This window comes from Coregonus lavaretus, assembly GCF_964263955.1.
Source record: "Coregonus lavaretus genome assembly, chromosome: 39".
Taxonomy (NCBI): Eukaryota; Metazoa; Chordata; class Actinopteri; order Salmoniformes; family Salmonidae; genus Coregonus; species Coregonus lavaretus.
In genome coordinates, this window is record NC_140026.1 from 13725707 (window position 1) to 13745391 (window position 19685).

At 43.5% G+C, this 19685-nt stretch overlaps 2 protein-coding genes across 2 annotated transcripts; one reads left to right on the forward strand and one right to left on the reverse strand.

Annotated features, from left to right (window-relative positions):
• The first annotated feature begins 48 nt into the window (after positions 1–48).
• LOC311113159 (ribonuclease P protein subunit p20-like) lies at positions 49–1972 on the forward strand. The gene is made up of 2 exons (XM_084156330.1): positions 49–389; positions 696–1972. Exon 2 carries the CDS (start codon positions 739–741, stop codon positions 1204–1206), a length of 468 nt encoding a protein of 155 aa, XP_084012456.1. The 5' UTR covers positions 49–389; positions 696–738; the 3' UTR covers positions 1207–1972.
• A 1760-nt stretch (positions 1973–3732) lies between these two features.
• LOC311113160 (erythropoietin-like) lies at positions 3733–19613 on the reverse strand (the record flags this gene model as incomplete). Its single annotated transcript, XM_084156331.1, has 5 exons — positions 19565–19613; positions 7912–8042; positions 7327–7413; positions 6946–7110; positions 3733–3888 (listed from the first exon to the last, which is right to left on the reverse strand). The coding sequence occupies exons 1-5, from the start codon at positions 19578–19580 to the stop codon at positions 3733–3735; spliced, it is 555 nt and encodes a 184-aa protein (XP_084012457.1). The 5' UTR covers positions 19581–19613.
• Between the last annotated feature and the right edge of the window lie 72 nt (positions 19614–19685).

A 19685-nucleotide genomic window follows, 5' to 3' on the forward strand; every position in this document is an offset into this window, starting at 1 on the left:
CACATACCCAAGACTGCACTGCACTGCACGTAGCCTAGGCAGCCGATAGTGGGCGTTAGATCTGCTGCACTATCGGCTGCCTAGGCTATACCGCACGGGGATGTTTACATGAGGGTCTGCGCCTGCAAGTTTGTAACAGATACTATCGCGGCTATTCAATCGAATCATTTGATTTGAAAAGTCGCTCTGGTCAGACTGCAACGTTGATTTTATTTCTCGAGCAGTCAAAGGATGGCGCAAAATTACTTTTCATAATTCGCTGTTGGAGAAGAACGTTTTCATCATCAAACGATTACTTCCGGGGCACCTCTGTGTTCATAGTAAGGTTGAAAGTCCCCACCACGATAGACAAAACATCTGAATTATTTGGTTGCAAACAGTGGTTAGAGGTACAGTCTGATTGCTTTCATGTTCTAATATTGTCCAAACGTTAGCTAAATTGGTTTGGAGTGACATATTTTTGCGCAGAGAGTGTGGCTAGCTGGGTAGATCCATATAGACCTCCCCCGGTAGTGGTATTTCATGATGTCAGTGGCATAGTTATGTGTTAAGTTATTTTATTTTACTATTATATACATTATTTGAACCTTCAGTAGTGTGGCTAAACAGTATATTTGCTGTATGAAAGGTGATTGTGTTGATCGTCCAATCTTGTCATTGACATTTCCTTTCCTGTTGTTTTTGCCTTACTGCAGTGCTCCATTCCACCCTTTCCTGTCTCTGACTGACTCACTCGTGATGGCAGAACCACGCAGCCTGATCTACGCCTCCATCCCCCAGACACCACCTGGCATCATCATGCCCCCAGCCGACAGCAGAGTCACAGCGGTGGTGATGGACCCCATAGAGTACACCCTCCGCAAGCGTCTCCCCAGGAAGCTGCCCAAGCGCCGCAATGACGTGTACGTCAACATGAAGACAGACTTCCGGGCCCAGCTGGCCCGCTGCCAAAAGCTGCTGGAAGGAGGAGGCCACAGCGAGATCTGTGTCCATGGTCTGGGCCTGGCCATCAACAGGGCCATCAACATCGCCCTGCAGCTCCAGGCCAGTAGCCAGGGGGCGCTACAGCTGGCAGCCAACACGTCTACAGTGGAGCTGGTGGACGATCTGGAGCCTGAGGACCCGGACGAGGCGGGGGAACCCATGACGCGCACCCGGAATAACTCTGCTATTCATATCAAAGTGTTCTACCCAGACCCACAGTGACCCAAAACACTATTGTCCCTAGCTTGGATATGGCTAACTACCTCCATTGATATGGTGTCTGTAATATCGTACTGATGGAGTCTAGTCGTATCAGGGGTACACCTATTCCAACCACCTGCAGTGGCTAAACCTGACAGCGTTGTTTAGATGTGGGGAGAATTATCTATGAACTGGTTTGATTCCAAATCTGTTGGAATCTCTCTCAGTTTTGTTACATATTTTGTTATGCATGATGTCAGTCAGAGCAGTGTATTTGTCAGTATCAAGAGTTTGTGTTGTTTCATGGCATCGTTATTTCCAGACAATCCCTTACTGCCTGAAACAAACTCCTATAGGAAATGGGACAGGCCCCACTAAGACCAACTCATGCAAGCTACAATACACCTGTTCCACGTGTGGGAATATGTTTAATCTCTGAAAAGGATGTGGGTTTGAAGCTTTCATAAAATGTATTTGTTACACATTTTTTGTTTCTTGTGTAAACACTGGATATTATTTGACCATGGAAATGAAGTTTGGGCATGAGACGTGCCAATCATGTGTTTTACATACTGATGCCATACATTGAAATCTAGCTCTGTGGAAGAGTCAATAAATATTTATTTTAGATTTGACTTTGGCCAAATTGATGTTTTTTAGCTTCAGTATTTGAACATGTATATACAGTATTTACAGTATTTATTGTATATTTTCAATCTAATTTTTTGATGTGCCATAAAATGAGAAAAGTACTGGAGTTTGTTTAATAAAACATTATTATTATTGGGCCCCGTGTAGCTCAGTTGGTAGAGCATGGCGCTTGCAACACCAGGGTTGTGGGTTCGATTCCCACGGGGGACCAGTATGAAAAAAACTATCATCCTGTCATTTTTGCGGGTGTAGTAACAGTGAATTTCCTATAGGTGGCAGTAGAATGCTTCATTTGCGCAATGCATTCGTTTTAGGTATGTGAAACTATTGAACCATGATTTGTCTGAGTTTGAAATTTAACAATACATGTTTTTTTCCACCTGAATTAATTTGAACTGTTGCTAAGCATTCAACCCCAAAACAAGGCTTTCTTTCCACACCAGATATATCTGGACTTCAAAAGAGAGGCACTTATCACACAGACAAACTTCCTCTTGCCTTGTTTTCATCCATCCTTTTTATCTAAGAATAGTATTTTGTATTTAAATACCAAATGCCACTGTAATAGAAGGGACAAAACATCTGAAACAAACAGGAAAAAACATGTACAAACATCTGCACTGTGACTGCAAGACTTTTAATACGGGAAACAAAACAACACAGGAGAACAAAACTAATCCCGAAATTGGAAGAATCCCCAACGTCAGTGACTCAAAAGGTTCCCAGGATTGCGGTTGATTGGCTGCTGCTTGAATGAAGGAGAGAGAGAAGGCATGCAGGATGTTCATCACGAGAACCAATCAATATTTTTCCTGGCAGTCTTGCTATCTGTGTCGAAGCTCTATTTGAGTGCTGGTCTGCGTAAGCCAGACACACTGATAATCACCGCATAGCTTCGGAGTTCTCACGTAAGCCCCCTCTCGCTCTTCCGCTCAATCTTTTCCTCCTTCAACCCGATTGAACCTCTGCTTCTGTTTCTTCCCCCCTCTAGTCCATTCAATAGGGTTATAAGAGTTGTATAAAACTCATTCGTACAGATACTCTCTCACACATACAGTACATACAAACACACAGATAATTTATTCTACGAAGGTTACAGACGGTAGTGAACAGTTGGATATTGACGTGTATAAATATCAACGACAATGTTCAGTGGTGTTATACAGTGATTATGGTCAACCGTTAGAGCTCAACTGTGGAAAATCTCCTACCTACAGTATATCTCTCATAATACTATAGTCATGACAGTAGCTGGAGCTTAAAAGTAGAAATATAAATCTCTATAAATAAGTAATTACATAAGCAATATAAAATACATATAAGGACACTGATAGACAGCAGTTGGAAAAGTGTTGTGTGTTAAGAACGAGGCAGGTGATGTTTGAAGAGTTTGTGGTACAGGCTCCCTCATTCTGGTATTTGATAGGCAGTCATTGCTGTCAGACAATGACAGTGGAGTAGAACTCCAACAAGGTGACATCATGTGCAATCTGCGTCGATTGCGCAGGCTTGGCGATGAGAACGCACAGTCCATGCAGTAGGGGCCACAGAATCACACTCATGCTAAAAGACATACCGACACACACAAAGTGCTGAAGAGCGCCCATGAAAGAGCTGTAGAGCAGTGTGTTCTGTGGGCCCCATTCCTTTTCGGTGTGTGATTTCTTAACCACATACTTCCCTCATCTCCATGTTCAAGGCGCTACCTGCTCTTTTCCTTTTAAAGTCCAATGGGAACTGTTCTGTCCATATAGCTTCATCCTCTCCTATGAGGATCTGGTCCACACACTCTCATCTTTTAGTTCTACCTGGCAACAAGCAGGGTCAAAAGTCTCAGATCCCACCCCCTGCCTCAGGAAGCTCCAATCAACTCGGCCCTGCCTCAGAGAGCCCCAATCAGCTGCCGCCCTGGTAGCAGACGGGCGCGTTGGACAGTAAGAGCTGCACCTTGCCTCGTAGGAAGTTGACATGGACCTGGAGTAGCTCTGAGGCAGATGACACCCTCCATGTCTCCTCACTTCCAGACACTCCCTCTGCTGGAGGAGTGTACTCCTGACAGGAAGACAAGAGAAGAAATATGTCAGTATTAGGGTTGGGCATATCGTTTCTGTACCATACCAGGGTATATGGTATTACTGGATGTGCACACAAGGGGCGCTGTTTCTTAAAAAAAAAATATATATTCTTTTTTATACGCACAAAATGTATTTAGGCAACATGGATCTTGATCCAGGAGGGGATTGATTGTCTCTGCTGTAATCAATAACCTTGATCTTGCCATCTAGCCACTTAGCTAGCAAGTTAGCAAACCAAATGCATAGCTGGAGCCCTGAGCTGGATATAATTTATTTGGCACATCTTAGATAGTTAACTTAGTTATAGGCAGTGGCTTAACGCGCACCCTCCTGAGCCCCCGCGAGGTGGCTAAAATATATCATACCGTCGGTATGTCTAAATACCCCGGTATATCGCCCAAGCCTAGTCAGCATACACAAAATGGAGTAGCCTACTGGGTTTTGTTCACTTGGCAAAAACCAGAAGAAAACAGTCCGAAACAGCGTGAAACGGGGAGGTTCCATCTTAACTTTTTCAGTATTACAACATTTCGCTACGGTGTACCCTAATGAACACAACCATGAAATCAATATAACTTTTTTTTACACTTGCCACTAGACACTAGACACTAGACACTAGACTGGATGGAAAGATAAAAAATATCCCCATGATGAAGGAAATGCTATAATGATGCATATCAGCAGTATTTCACCAGGGTACAAGCCTAGGGTGCTGTTTGTTTGATGTCTATGCAGTCGTGGTCCAAAGTTTTGAGAATGACGCAAGTATTGGTCTTCACAAAGTTAGCTGCTTCAGTGTTTTTAGATATTTTTGTCAGATGTTACTATGGTATTCTGAAGTATAATTACAAGCATTCCATAAGTGTCAAGGGCTTTTATTTACAATTACATTAAGTTTATGCAAAGAGTCAATATTTGCTTTCTTTTTCAAGACCTCTGCAATCCACCCTGGTATTCTGTCAATTAACTTCTGGGCCACATCCTGACTGATGGCAGCCCATTCTTGCATAATCAATGCTTGGAGTTTGTCAGAATTTGTGGGTTTTTGTTTGTCCACCCGCCTCTTGAGGATTGACCACAAGTTCTCAATGGGATTAAGGTCTGGGGAGTTTCCTGGCCATGGACCCAAAATGTCGATGTTTTTTTCCCCGAGCCACTTAGTTATCACTTTTGCCTTATGGCAAGGTGCTCCATCATGCTGTAAAAGGCATTGTTCGTCACCAAACTGTTCTTGGATGGTTGGGAGAAGTTGCTCTCGGAGGATGTGTTGGTACCATTCTTTATTCATGGCTGTGTTCTTAGGCAAAATTGTGAGTGAGCCCACTCCCTTGGCTGAGAAGCAACCCCACACATTAATGGTCTGAGGATGCTTTACTGTTGGCATGACACAGGACTGACGGTAGCGCTCACCTTGTCTTCTCCGGACAAGGTGTTTTCCGGATGCCCCAAACAATCGGAAAGGGGATTCATCAGAGAAAATGACTTTACCCCAGTCCTCAGCAGTCCAATCCCTGTACCTTTTGCAGAATATCAGTCTGTCCCTGATGTTTTTCCTGGAGAAAAGTGGCTTCCTCGCTGCCCTTCTTGACACCAGGCCATCCTCCAAAAGTCTTCGCCTCACTGTGCGTGCAGATGCACTCACACCTGCCTGCTGCCATTCCTGAGCAAGCTCTGCACTGGTGGTGCCCCGATCCCACAGCTGAATCAACTTTAGGAGACGGTCCTGGCGCTTGCTGGACTTTCTTGGGCGCCCTGAAGCCTTCTTCACAACAATTGAACCTCTCTCCTTGAAGTTCTTGATGATCAGATAAATGGTTGATTTAGGTGCAATCTTATTAGCAGCAATACCCTTGCCTGTGAAGCCCTTTTTGTGCAAAGCGATGATGACGGTACGTGTTTCCTTTCAGGTAACCATGGTTAACAGAGGAAGAACAATGATTTCAAGCACCACCCTCCTTTTAAAGCTTCCAGTCTGTTATTCTAACTCAATCAGCATGACAGAGGTATCTCCAGCCTTGTCCTCGTCAACACTCTCAACTGTGTTAACGAGAGAATCACTGACATGATGTCAGCTGGTCCTTTTGTGGCAGGGCTGAAATGCAGTGGAAATGTTTTTTGGGGATTAAGTTCATTTTCATGGCAAAGAGGGACTTTGCAATTAATTGCAATTCATCTGATCATTCTTCATAACATTCTGGAGTCACATGCCATCATAAAAACTGAGGCAGCAGACTTTGTGAAAATTAATATTTGTGTCATTCTCAAAACGTTTGACCACGACTGTACTATGAAAGCTCTGCAGTAGCCCTTGAGGCTGAATGCACAGATGGAATGACTGGAGCTCATTTTGTCTTTCCATGGCCTTGGCGTATACCCAGTAAACTCTGCCTGCCTGTCAGTGACCTACCTCACTGGTGGATGTGAGTGTGGTTGTTGTCATTCTCCGAATTTCTCTGACATAACAGTCCCTTACATCTTAGAAAAAGGGTTCCAAAAGGGTTCTTTGGCTGTCCCCATAGGATAACCCTTTTTGCTTCCAGTTAGAACCCTTTTTGGTTTCATATAGAACCCTCTGTGGAAAGGGTTCTACATGGAACCCAAAATAGTTCTACCTGGAACCAAAAAGGGTTCTTTAAAGGGTTCTCCTATGGGATAGCCGAATAACCTTTTGTTTTCGAAGAGTGTACAGTCAGTATGGCATAACCATCCACCAGCAGCATGCGCCATCCACTGTGTGGGAATAGTAGTAACTGGGTCATTCAGGTTAAACCTTGTGTGTCTCTAGGAATGCATCTGGGCAGGGCCCTAAGTGAACTTAAGATAGTGACCATTCATTCCTATCCTTGTCTGCAATAGCAATTTCCACAAGTCATTCAATCATGACTACATTGAAGTAAAGATAATTGTAGCACTGATTACCTGTTCACCTGTTGGTTAATTTACCTCAATATTCACCACTCTCTGTCCTCTGTCCTCATGCCAAAACCCCACTCTCCCTTTGAGCCCTTGTACTTTGAACCCTGACCTGGCTTACCTGGATGTTGAGGCTGCGCAGCACCTTTCCGATTCTGAAGATGTTTATGAGGCTGTTGTCTATGTGGCTTTGCAACGCTGTGTTGGTGACAGAGGCTCGTAGCGAGCTGATGGCCTGGTTTAACAGCCACAGGCCAGACTGTACCTCCTGAGCTTGCTCCAGTGCCTACAGAAACACACAGAGACAGACAGTTCACCAGTTGACCAGAGCTTTGTGATTTAGGCTGAAACCTCAATGGCCAAACTCTCTCAATGTGGCTCTGCAATGTGAGAACAGGAAATATTGCTGATTTGATAACGGTAGAGCACATTCTTAGGTAGACTGGTTCTTCTTCTTGGAGAGAGAGCGAGAGAGAGAGAGAGGGAGACTGTTGTTACTTACATTTTTCCTCTCCCAGACGTTGAAGTCTACTTTGGTTTGGGGAACAGTGACAGGCTCTGGAAGACCACGTCCTTCTTTACAAGTCAGCTGAGGGAGGGAGCGGGGGATGGATGGAGAAAAGAAACCGGGCAAGGAAAAATTGATAGAAAATAAGAGAGAGATGTGTGAGATGAAATGTAACTATCACTGTAAATAGCACCAGTTCATGGCCATGGCCCGTATTCATAAAGGGTCTCAGAATATGAGTGCTGAACAAGGATCAGTTTTCCTCTTAAAGCTCGCACACATCGCACCGAATGTGGATCTAGCATTGGTCTGCCTATCGTTCATGCTGTGTTTTAGGGACCACCAGCTGTAGAGGTCTGACTGCCGTTATTTTTCATGCGATTCTACGTGTAAAATCGGTGCACACTCAGTTCACAAATTATGTTCAGAGTACTCTCGGCCAGCAAAAGCTATTGGTGTCTCTGAGCCCTAAGATGATAAAGAATTGAAAAGGGGGACACACACACACACTCCTACTTTGAGACGCTTTATTAATACGGGCTCAGACCAGACCAGACGTGGATGTGGTGTGTGTCTCACCATGGCTGCTTGGGCGTCTCTAGCCTCTTCAATGAAGTGTTTTAGGACCCGCAGGTCACAGATCGGCCGCATGGGGGACGGTAGGCCTGGTCTGGTCCACTCCAACAGCATCAGCAGCAAGGCAAAGAGTCCTACACACACACACACACACACACAGAGGGGCTTCAGCAAACACACTATCAACACTCCATACCATTATCAGCCATAACCAATTAAACAATATGTAGCTTAACCCATAAACAATAAGGAAAACATGTTATCTAACGGGTAAGGGCTAGGGCTGGATTTGAGCTAGGCTGACTAACTACGTATAGACTGCATGTGTCTGTATTTGGGTGCGTCAAATGCAATCATGCTCTGGCACTAGTATTGACCACAAATCAGATGGGATGGCGTATCGCTGCAGAATGCTGTGGTACCCATGCTGGTTAAGTGTGCCTTGAATTCTACATAAATCACAGACAGTGTCACCAGCAAAGCACCCCCACACCATAACACCTCCTCCTCCATGCTTTACGGTGGGAACTACACATGCAGAGATCATGTCACGATCGTCTATAACAGGAGACCAAGGCGCAGCGTTGCGAGTGAACATGATGACTTTTAATTAGAAAAGCACGTCAATACAAAACAAAAAGACGAAAGTGAAGTCCAACAGTAACAAAGACTAAACTTGGAACAAAAACCCACAATGCCCACAGGAAAACATTCAGATTAAATATGGCTCCCAATCAGAGATAACGAGCCGACAGCTGACACTCGTTACCTCCGATTGGGAGTCACACGACACCACAATTAACACACCCAAAACACAACCAACCGAATACACCCTTACAACCAACCCCACAACAAATACCCAACAAAACAAATACACCCTGGCTCAAATCCAAAAGTCCCGGAGCCAGAGTGTTACAGATCATCTGTTCACCCACACCAAGTCTCACAAAGACATGGCGGTTGGAACCAAAAATCTCAAATTTGAACTCCAGACCAAAGGACAAATTTCCACCGGTCTAATGTCCATTGCTCGTGTTTCTTGGCTCAAGCAAGTCTCTTCTTATTATTTAGTAGTGGTTTCTTTGCAGCAATTCGACCATGAAGGCCCTTTTCATACAGTCCCCTCTGAACAGTTGATGTTGAGATATGTCTGTGACTTGAACTCTGTGAAGCATTTATTTGGGCTGCAATTTCTGAGGCTGGTAACTCTAATGAACTTATCCTCTGCAGCATATTTAACTCTGGTTCTTCCTTTCCTGTGGCGGTCCTCATGAGAGCCAGTTTCATCATAGCACTTGACACCTGTTAATTGAAATGCATTACAGGTGACTACCTCATGAAGCTGGTTGAGAGAGTGCCAAGATTGTGCAAAGCTGGCATCAAGGCAAAGGGTGGCTATTTGAAGAATCTCAAATCTCAAATATATTTGGATTTGTTTAAAAAAAAATTGGTTACTACATGATTCCATATCTGTTATTTCATAGTTTTGATGTCTTCACTATTATTCTACAATGTAAAATAATAGTAAAAATAAAGAAAAACCCTTGAATGGGTAGGTGTTCTAAAACCTTTGACTGGTAGTGCATATATATATATATATATATATATATATATACAGTTGAAGTCAGAAGTTTACATACACTTAGGTTGGAGTCATTAAAACTTGTTTTTCAACCACTCCACACATTTCTTGTTAACAAACTATAGTTTTGGCAAGTCGATTAGGACATCTACTTTGTGCATAACACAAGTAATTTTTCCAACAATTGTTTACAGACAGATTATTTCATTTATAATTCACTGTTTCACAATTCCAGTGGGTCAGAAGTTTACATACACTTAGTTGACTGTGCCTTTAAACAGCTTGGAAAATTCCAGAAAATGATGTCATGGCTTTAGAAGCTTCTGATAGGCTAATTGACATCATTTGAGTCAATTGGAGTTGTACCTGTGGATGTATTTCAAGGCCTACCTTCAAACTCAGTGCTTCTTTGCTTGACATCATGGGAAAATCAAAAGAAATCAGCCAAGAAAAACAATTGTAGACCTCCACAAGTCTGGTTCATCCTTGAGAGCAATTTCTAAACGCCTGAAGATACCACATTCATCTGTACAAACAATAGTACGCAAGTATAAACACCATGGGACCACGCAGCCGTCATACCGCTCAGGAAGGAGACGCATTCTGTCTCCTAGAGATGAACGTACTTTGGTGCGAAAAGTGCAAATCAATCCTAGAACAACAGCAAAGGACCTTGTGCAGATGCTGGAGGAAACAGGTACAAAAGTATCTATATCGACAGTGAAACGAGTCCTATATCGACATAACCTGAAAGGCCGCTCAGCAAGGAAGAAGCCACTGCTCCAAAACAGCCATAAATAAACCAGACTACGGTTTGCAACTGCACATGGGGACAAAGATTTTACTTTTTGGAGAAATGTCCTCTGGTCTGATGAAACAAAAATAGAACTGTTTGGCCATAATGACCATCGTTATGCAAGCAGAAGAACACCATCCCAACCGTGAAGCACGGGGGTGGCAGCATCATGCTGCGGGGGTGCTTTGCTGCAGGAGGGACTGGTGCACTTCACAAAATAGATGGCATCATGAGGAAGGAATATTATGTGGATATATTGAAGCAACATCTCAAGACATCAGTCAGGAAGTTAAAGCTTGGTCTCAAATGTGTCTTCCAAATGGACAATGACCCCAAGCATAATTCCAAAGTTGTGGCAAAATGGCTTAAGGACAACAAAGTCAAGGTATTGGAGTGGCCATCACAAAGCCCTGACCTCAATCCTATAGAAAATGTGTGGGCAGAACTGAAAAAGCGTGTGCGAGCAAGGAGGCCTACAAACCTGACTCAGTTACACCAGCTCTGTCAGGAGGAATGGGCCAAAATTCACCCAACTTATTGTGGGAAGCTTGTGGAAGGCTACCCGAAATGTTTGACCCAAGTTAAACAATTTAAAGGCAATGCTACCAAATACTAATTGAGTGTATGTAAACTTCTGACCCACTGGGAATGTGATGAAAGAAATAAAAGCTGAAAAATATCATTCTCTCTACAATTATTCTGACATTTCACTTTCTTAAAATAAAGTAGTGATCCTAACTGACCTAAAACAGGGAATTTTTACTAGGATTAAATGTCAGGAATTGTGAAAAACTGAGTTTAAATGTATTTGGCTAAGGTGTAGGTAAACCTCCGACTTCAACTGTACAGTGGGGAGAACAAGTATTTGATACACTGCCGATTTTGCAGGTTTTCCTACTTACAAAGCATGTAGAGGTCTGTAATTTTTATCATAGGTACACTTCAACTGTGAGAGACGGAATCTAAAACAAAAATTCAGAAAATCACATTGTATGATTTTTAAGTAATTAATTTGCATTTTATTGCATGACATAAGTATTTGATACATCAGAAAAGCAGAACGTAATATTTGGTACAGAAACCTTTGTTTGCAATTACAGAGATCATACGTTTCCTGTAGGTCTTGACCAGGTTTGCACACACTGCAGCAGGGATTTTGGCCCACTCCTCCATACAGACCTTCTCCAGATCCTTCAGGTTTCGGGGCTGTCGCTGGGCAATACGGACTTTCAGCTCCCTCCAAAGATGTTCTATTGGGTTCAGGTCTGGAGACTGGCTAGGTCACTCCAGGACCTTGAGATGCTTCTTACGGAGCCACTCCTTAGTTGCCCTGGCTGTGTGTTTCGGGTCGTTGTCATGCTGGAAGACCCAGCCACGACCCATCTTCAATGCTCTTACTGAGGGAAGGAGGTTGTTGGCCAAGATCTCGCGATACATGGCCCCATCCATCCTCCCCTCAATACGGTGCAGTCGTCCTGTCCCCTTTGCAGAAAAGCATCCCCAAAGAATGATGTTTCCACCTCCATGCTTCACAGTTGGGATGGTGTTCTTGGGGTTGTACTCATCCTTCTTCTTCCTCCAAACACGGCGAGTGGAGTTTAGACTAAAAAGCTCTATTTTTGTCTCATCAGACCACATGACCTTCTCCCATTCCTCCTCTGGATCATCCAGATGGTCATTGGCAAACTTCAGACGGGCCTGGACATGCGCTGGCTTGAGCAGGGGGACCTTGCGTGCGCTGCAGGATTTTAATCCATGACAGCGTAGTGTGTTACTAATGGTTTTCTTTGAGACTGTGGTCCCAGCTCTCTTCAGGTCATTGACCAGGTCCTGCCGTGTAGTTCTGGGCTGATCCCTCACCTTCCTCATGATCTTTGATGCCCCACGAGGTGAGATCTTGCATGGAGCCCCAGACTGAGGGTGATTAACCGTCATCTTGAACTTCTTCCATTTTCTAATAATTGCGCCAACAGTTGTTGCCTTCTCAACAAGCTGCTTGCCTATTGTCCTGTAGCCCATCCCAGCCTTGTGCAGGTCTACAATTTTATCCCTTATGTCCTTACACAGCTCTCTGGTCTTGGCCATTGTGGAGAGGTTGGAGTCTGTTTGATTGAGTGTGTGGACAGGTGTCTTTTATACAGGTAACGAGTTCAAACAGGTGCAGTTAATACAGGTAATGAGTGGAGAACAGGAGGGCTTCTTCAAGAAAAACTAACAGGTCTGTAAGAGCTGGAATTCTTACTGGTTGGTAGGTGATCAAATACTTATGTCATGCAAATTAATTACTTAAAAATCATACAATGTGATTTTCTGGATTTTTGTTTTAGATTCCGTCTCTCACAGTTGAAGTGTACCTATGATACAAATTACAGACCTCTACATGCTTTGTAAGTAGGAAAACCTGCAAAATCGGCAGTGTATCAATTACTTGTTCTCCCCACTGTATGTGTATATATATATATATATATATATATATATATATATATATATATATATAGCCGATAGCAATCGTGCCAATGAATTAATAGCTGTGTCCAGGCTTGGAGCTATGTATGCTAGTGCCAGTAACAGGAGTTACCCCTAAGTCAAAGCCATACTCTGACGTCTGAACTGTTCTTTCCTGCTTTGACCGTGCTGCTGTGGTACGGGCCTCTCAGCACACTACTGTATCCATGTTCTCCACTGCTTGCCTCTTCACTCAAGACAAACAAGTATTGTTCTATTCAGGTCAAGTTTATTTAATTCACATTGTAGAAGAACAACTGTTTGAATTGGGTGTTACTTGGTGCACCTGACCTGCAAGCAACACAATGGGTCAAGGTTATTTGTGATCTGTCATCCAAAACATGAGATCAGATGTGGTGCTGGATACACACAGAGTGGCTAGTATTCCCGCCAAATGCTACTGTACACAGCACATAACAGTGTTTTGTGGAAATCTGCTGTCTATGTATTCCTGAACTTCACGCATATTTGCTCATGTGTGTTCTTAGAGTGTATGCGTTTTGTGGTATTTCTAGTGACAGCCTTGTAAAAATGGGCTCAACAGGGGTGTATTCATTATGGAAATAATTTACAGTTTAAGAACTGGTTCTGTTACCTTTCACTTTGGCCAGCTTCCTGGACTCCACAGTCCCTGTGCTCAGCACGTGACTGGCAGGCAGGCAGCGTAGTCTATGGGTCAGCATTGCAGAGTCAGTCAGTGAGGGAGTCTGGGAGTGAGGGAGTCTGGGAGTGAGGGAGTCTGGGAGCATAGGGAGGACTCACACGTAGGCCATGGCAAAGGGCAAAGGTCGGGGGGTCACACTAATCAACTTGTTGAACAGAGTGATTGAAAAGTATGGAATTCAGACATACCACCCTAAAGAGGGTCAGTTATGACGTCGGCTATGCTGCTCTTTCCAAACAACCTACAACCTCTCAGACTGGAATGGGGTGTAAGGTTATATGAGTGCAATCCATACTTTCGTTTGTCCTGTCATTACATTGTGTCCCTAAGTACCATGCACGCACACACACACTCAAACACACACAAACTGCTGCTGCTGGCCTAATTTCTTTGTCTCCAAAGGGCCAGTGTGGGGTTCCAGTATGTGCAGTAGATCATCAGCATGACTTTAGAAGCATGCGACCATATCACCGCAGCCAGTGCTTATAGCTGACTCAGTTATGACTAGGGTTGCAAAGCTACCGGTAGTTTACCAAAGTTACCAAAACCTTTAGTAATTTTGGTAATTAACAGCACGCATATTTGCTCATGTGTGTTCTTAGAGTGTATGCGTTTTGTGGTATTTCTAGTGACAGCCTTGCAAAAATGGGCTCAACAGGGGTGTATTCATTATGGAAATCGTTTACCGTTTAAGAACCAAACAGAAGCAAACAGAGCAAAACTAGAATTTGTATTGGGCAAATTCAGTGTAAGTCCCTCCCTGTTTCGTTCTGTTTGCTTCCGTTTAAGAAACGTTTAGCAACAGAATCGGTGGAATGAATACACTCCCGGCCTTTCCATGCGTTAAGTCTTGCAGGCACCTCTCCTAGTGCAAATTGTTCCATATTTATAGTGGTAAACCCTATGTGTTACACACTGACAGTTCAATGGAGTTGTTCCAACGCTGCAGGTCATATGGACATCACGCTGAATGAGCTCTTTCACTGCAGCCTGACTGTATGACGCAGTTAAATGCTACAGATTACAGACAGCCCTCCAAGGCTGCCTCATGTCAGGCTGAGTACTGGTAGTCTCCGCAGCTGCTTCCCCAAAACGATTCTGCAAGGTTGAGTACAATTTCTGCCAATTATTTGGGCTTAGCCTTTAGGTGGTCTACACATAGAAAGTTGGCTTATCAACCAAGATTTTTTTTAAACTCAGATAACAAAAGATTTTCGTAGCCCATTGATATTTTAAAAAATAATGTTGGCTGTTGGGAGGACAAAGAGGACTCACAGAGATCCCTTTTAAGAGGCAAAGAGGAAATGCCCCCTCTAACCCTAACCCTCTCTCAGGGTCTTCACCCTGACTCGTAGGATGTGTCTGTGTATACACCACCAGACCATGTCCGCCTCGTACCAACCCTGGGGGCTTCTCAAATAACCTCTTTATGGTGTCTGTCTGTGTTATCCCCCGTGTCATAATTAGGGTTGGAAAGGGAGGGTGTATTACTGGAAACTTTCTACGTTTACCAGTAACCTACCTGAATTTTGGTATCTTTTAAGGATTTATGTAATCTATCACAAGACATCTAGTGGCCCTTTTGGTCAGATTTGTACAGGTGTCTGTAATTATCTCTGGCTCTATGTGTGGCCTTATCACATGTAAAATATACTGAACCAAAATATAAATGCAACATGAAAATTTCAACGATTTTACTGAATTACAGTTCATATAAGGAAATCAGTCAATTGAAATAAATGCATTAGGCCCTAATCTATGGATTTCACATGAATGGGAATACAGATATGCATCTCTTGGTCACAGATACCTTAAAAAAAGAGGTAAGGGCGTGGATCAGAAAACCAGTCAGTATCTGGTGTGACCACCATTTGCCTCATGCAGCGCGACACATCTCCTTTGCATAGAGTTGATCAGGCTGTTGATAGTGGCCTGTGGAATGTTGTCCCACTCCTCTTCAATGGCTGTGTGAAGTTGCTGGATATTGGTGGGAACTGGAACACGCTGTCGTGCATGTCGATCCAGAGCATCCCAAACATGCTTAATGGGTGACATGTCTGGTTAGTATGCAGGCCATGGAAGAATTGGGACATTTTCAGCTTCCAGGAATTGTGTACAGATCCTTGCGACATGGGGCGGTGCATTAGGCCGGGCACTTGTTCACAACATTGACATCAGCAAACTGCTCGCCCACACGACGCCATACACGTGGTCGGCGGTTGTGAGGCCGGTTGGACGTACTGCCAAATTCTCTAAAACGACGTAGGAGGCGGCTTATGGTAGAGAAATTAACATTAAATTCTCTGGCAACAGCTCTGGTGGACATTCCTGCAGTCAGCATGCCAATTGCGCGCTCCCTCAAAACTTGAGACATCTGTGGCATTGTGTTGTGTGACAAAAATGCACATTTTAGAGTGACCTTTTATTGTCCCCAGCACAAGGTGCACCTGTGTAATGATCATGCTGTTTAATCAGCTTTGTGATATGCCACACCTGTCAGGTGGATGGATTATCTTGGCAAAGGAGAACTGCTCACTAACAGGAATGTAAACAAATGTGCACAACATTTTAGAGAAATAAGCTTTTTGTGAGTATGGAACATTTCTGGGATCTTTTATTTCAGCTCATGAAACATGGGACACTTCACAAGATGCGTTTATATTTTTGTTCAGTGTATATTAAATAAGATGATTTTCAAACACAAAATTGAATGACAAAGCTATAACACATTCTCCCATCAACTTAGTGAATACCATTGGTGTTTAATATGAGGGTTTCAGCGTATTATTTTTAAAAAACTTTTATTTATTTTACTATGTCAGTATGTATTTGTTCTCAATGTTTCACCGTCAAACTGGTGGCAGTTGTTGATTAGATGCTTTTTTCATTAATTAGGCTATTTACACTTCAACCATATTGTCCATCTACTAGAAACTCATGGACAATATGGACTGATATAAAAAATGAATACTATATATGAATAATAAAAAAATACGATTTTCTGTTAATTACCAAAATTACTAAAGGTTTTGGTAACTTTGGTAAACTACCGGTAGCTTTGCAACCCTAGTCATAACTGAGTCAGCTATAAGCACTGGCTGCGGTGATATGGTCGCATGCTTCTAAAGTAATGCTGATGATCTACTGCACATACTGGAACCCCACACTGGCCCTTTGGAGACAAAGAAATTAGGCCAGCAGCAGCAGTTTGTGTGTGTTTGAGTGTGTGTGTGCGCGCATGGTACTTAGGGACACAATGTAATGACAGCACAAACGAAAGTATGGATTGCACTCATATAACCTTACACCCCATTCCAGTCTGAGAGGTTGTAGGTTGTTTGGAAAGAGCAGCATAGCCGACGTCATAACTGACCCTCTTTAGGGTGGTATGTCTGAATTCCATACTTTTCAATCACTCTGTTCAACAAGTTGATTAGTGTGACCCCCCGACCTTTGCCCTTTGCCATGGCCTACGTGTGAGACTGAATGCGTGTCCTCCCTATGCTCCCAGACTCCCTCACTCCCAGACTCCCTCACTCCCAGACTTCCTCACTGACTGACTCTGCAATGCTGACCCATAGACTACGCTGCCTGCCTGCCAGTCACGTGCTGAGCACAGGGACTGTGGAGTCCAGGAAGCTGGCCAAAGTGAAAGGTAACAGAACCAGTGCCAGCAGCACCAAATGCCAAAATTGACTTCTATTTTTTGCCATTCTAGGGTCTAGTTCTGTGCTGTGCACTGATTATGAACCTTGGCAAGCACCAGACACAGTGTGGCAGATTAATCTTTCAAAGGTCAACTAGCTGTCAGTGATGCTCTCTTTTGAGATGATTTTCATTCCAACTCTTGACGTTTAATAAATCAAATGACTTCTACATGACCTTGGTTCTTTCTCAAGGTGAACTCAACACTTCAATCCAATTGGTAAGAGTGACAGATAAATTATGTATAACGACCTACTACACTGCCAGCCTTGTCTCTTAGACTTAAAGTGCAAAGTTGTGAGTAATCAGCAAGCAGGTCACACTGATATGACATAATTTCCTGTGAGGAATCCCAATGTAATGCAAAGTCAAAGGGTGGAATCCTGAACTTCCTCTGTGGAAATCCTTTTTCTGTTAAATCATCCTTTGAGAAATGTAAAGTTATCCCATTGTAACATTAATCAGCATTAACTCGAAAACCTGTCACTTCCTTGCTGCCTCAACATTGCAGTCATGCTACAGTTAACTAACAGGAAACACATCCATCTCCTTACTCATGATAAGTAAGAAGTAGCATTGTCAGAGCCGGAACAGCCCATAGGGCAGGAGCCTCTCTTCTGTTTCTGTAGCTTGAGGCAGCTGGATGTACAAGTATACCCCCTGGACAGGATACTGAGCTGTCTATCACAGGGCAGGGCCTTACCCCCAATCCATCAGTTCAACCTTCCAATCTCAGGGATGACACTCTAACCACAAGGCCACTGAGTTGGTACTCATGGAAAGGTCAGGGGTCAAAAAGTACTGTGCATATGTCAATCATGACTACCTTATGATTAAATCAATCAACCGATCAATCAATCAAATTGACAAAAATTAAATTCAAAGCTGTTTGTGTCACACATTGTGAAATACTACAGTATCACATTTAAAAGGCAAATATTGGGTGCTTAATTTTGTCCTGTTTCATGTGAGATGGAAATGTACTTTTTTGCATATCCTTACTCCCCCTGAGAGTAGGGTCACTGTCAGGCATCAGCCATTATTGACGCCAACCCTGGAGCAATTAGGGTTAAGATCCTTGCTCCAGGGCAGATCGACAGATTTTTCATCTTGTCGGAGATTCGAACTAGCAACCTTTTGGTTCCTAGCCCAACGCTCTAACCGCTAGGCTACCTGATTGTCTTCACAAATGTTTCGGAATTATAAATAATTTTCATGTATTGAAACCCAACATGGTAACTGTACCAGCTTCAAACCCAATACTGACACTTGTATGGTTTAGGGAGAAATGTGCTCCATTGAGCTGGAACGGCAGAAACATTGCGCGTCCATGCTTCGCCTCATTAGACTATTGATATACATTTACATTTTAGTCATTTAGCAGACGCTCTTATCCAGTGCGACTTACAGTTAGTAAGTGTATACATCTTCATATACACTCCCCGTGGGAATCGAACCCACAACCCTGGCGTTGCAAACGCCATGCTCTACCAACTGAGCTACACGGGACTACGATATAGAGGACTTTACGCACGTAGGCTACCCCAGTTGACCCATTTGCTGTCAAAACCTACACTAAACTACTTTTACTGTAATAAACTTCCTTTACGAAAGCATCATTTGGAAACCAAAATGTGGTCGAAATGATCATATTTACATTTAGCAGACGCTCTTATTCAGAGCGACAAGGGTTACGTTCCTTTCCCAAGGGTACATCGACAGAATTTTCACCCAGTCACCTCGGGGATTCGAACCAGTGACCTTGCAGTTACAGGCCATACCTCTAGGCTACCTGCCGCCCTACAAAACGCTTAGACTACACATTAGTTGGGCTATATAATATGTATAGCCTCAATATTAGTCGTACCAGACATTTGACAATAGCAGCCTATTTCGTTTATAGCATACCAAGTAATTAGAAAACGGTCTTACCCCTACTTGAATTGTGGAACATTCGCAAAGCAGTGCTGCGTCGTTTAAACACATTGCGCGAAATGATAACATATGCTCACACACTCCTCAACATGCATTTGCAAAAGGCATCGGTCCATTAAAAATTCCCAACCATGCCCAGTGTGTTGGTCCGCATTCTCCAGGTGCTGAATGTGAAGAGCTTAGTGCTGCGTAGGTGCGTCTACCAGTCAGAGCCAAATATAGGCTAGAGTAGCCTCTTCATAGGAGCAACGATCTATCAGGCTTTGCATCTCTGCTTTGGCAAGTCTCTAAAATGCGTATTTACCTCCCCTCAGCAAAGGGAGAAGGCCATACAACAGATTGGGATGAGCGCACGCTCTTCAGGCCTACGCATCAACACAGACAAGAGCTATAAAACATCAACTCAGGTCGTTCTTTGACAAACCATGAAAATATTAAACTTAACACAAAAGCATTACTAGTTACTCACTGGGTGGCAACTCCATAGCGGAATCTGCATAGTCCCTCACAGGATCCTCGCGGTTTCGCACATTGGCCCGTCTATTGCCCACTAATTGCAACCGAAGCTCTTTTATGGATTGTCCCTGGGT

Excerpts from the sequence above, each read along its gene's own strand:
- LOC311113159 (XM_084156330.1), top strand. The coding sequence starts at position 739 with ATGGCAGAACCACGCAGCCTGATCTACGCCTCCATCCCCCAGACACCA.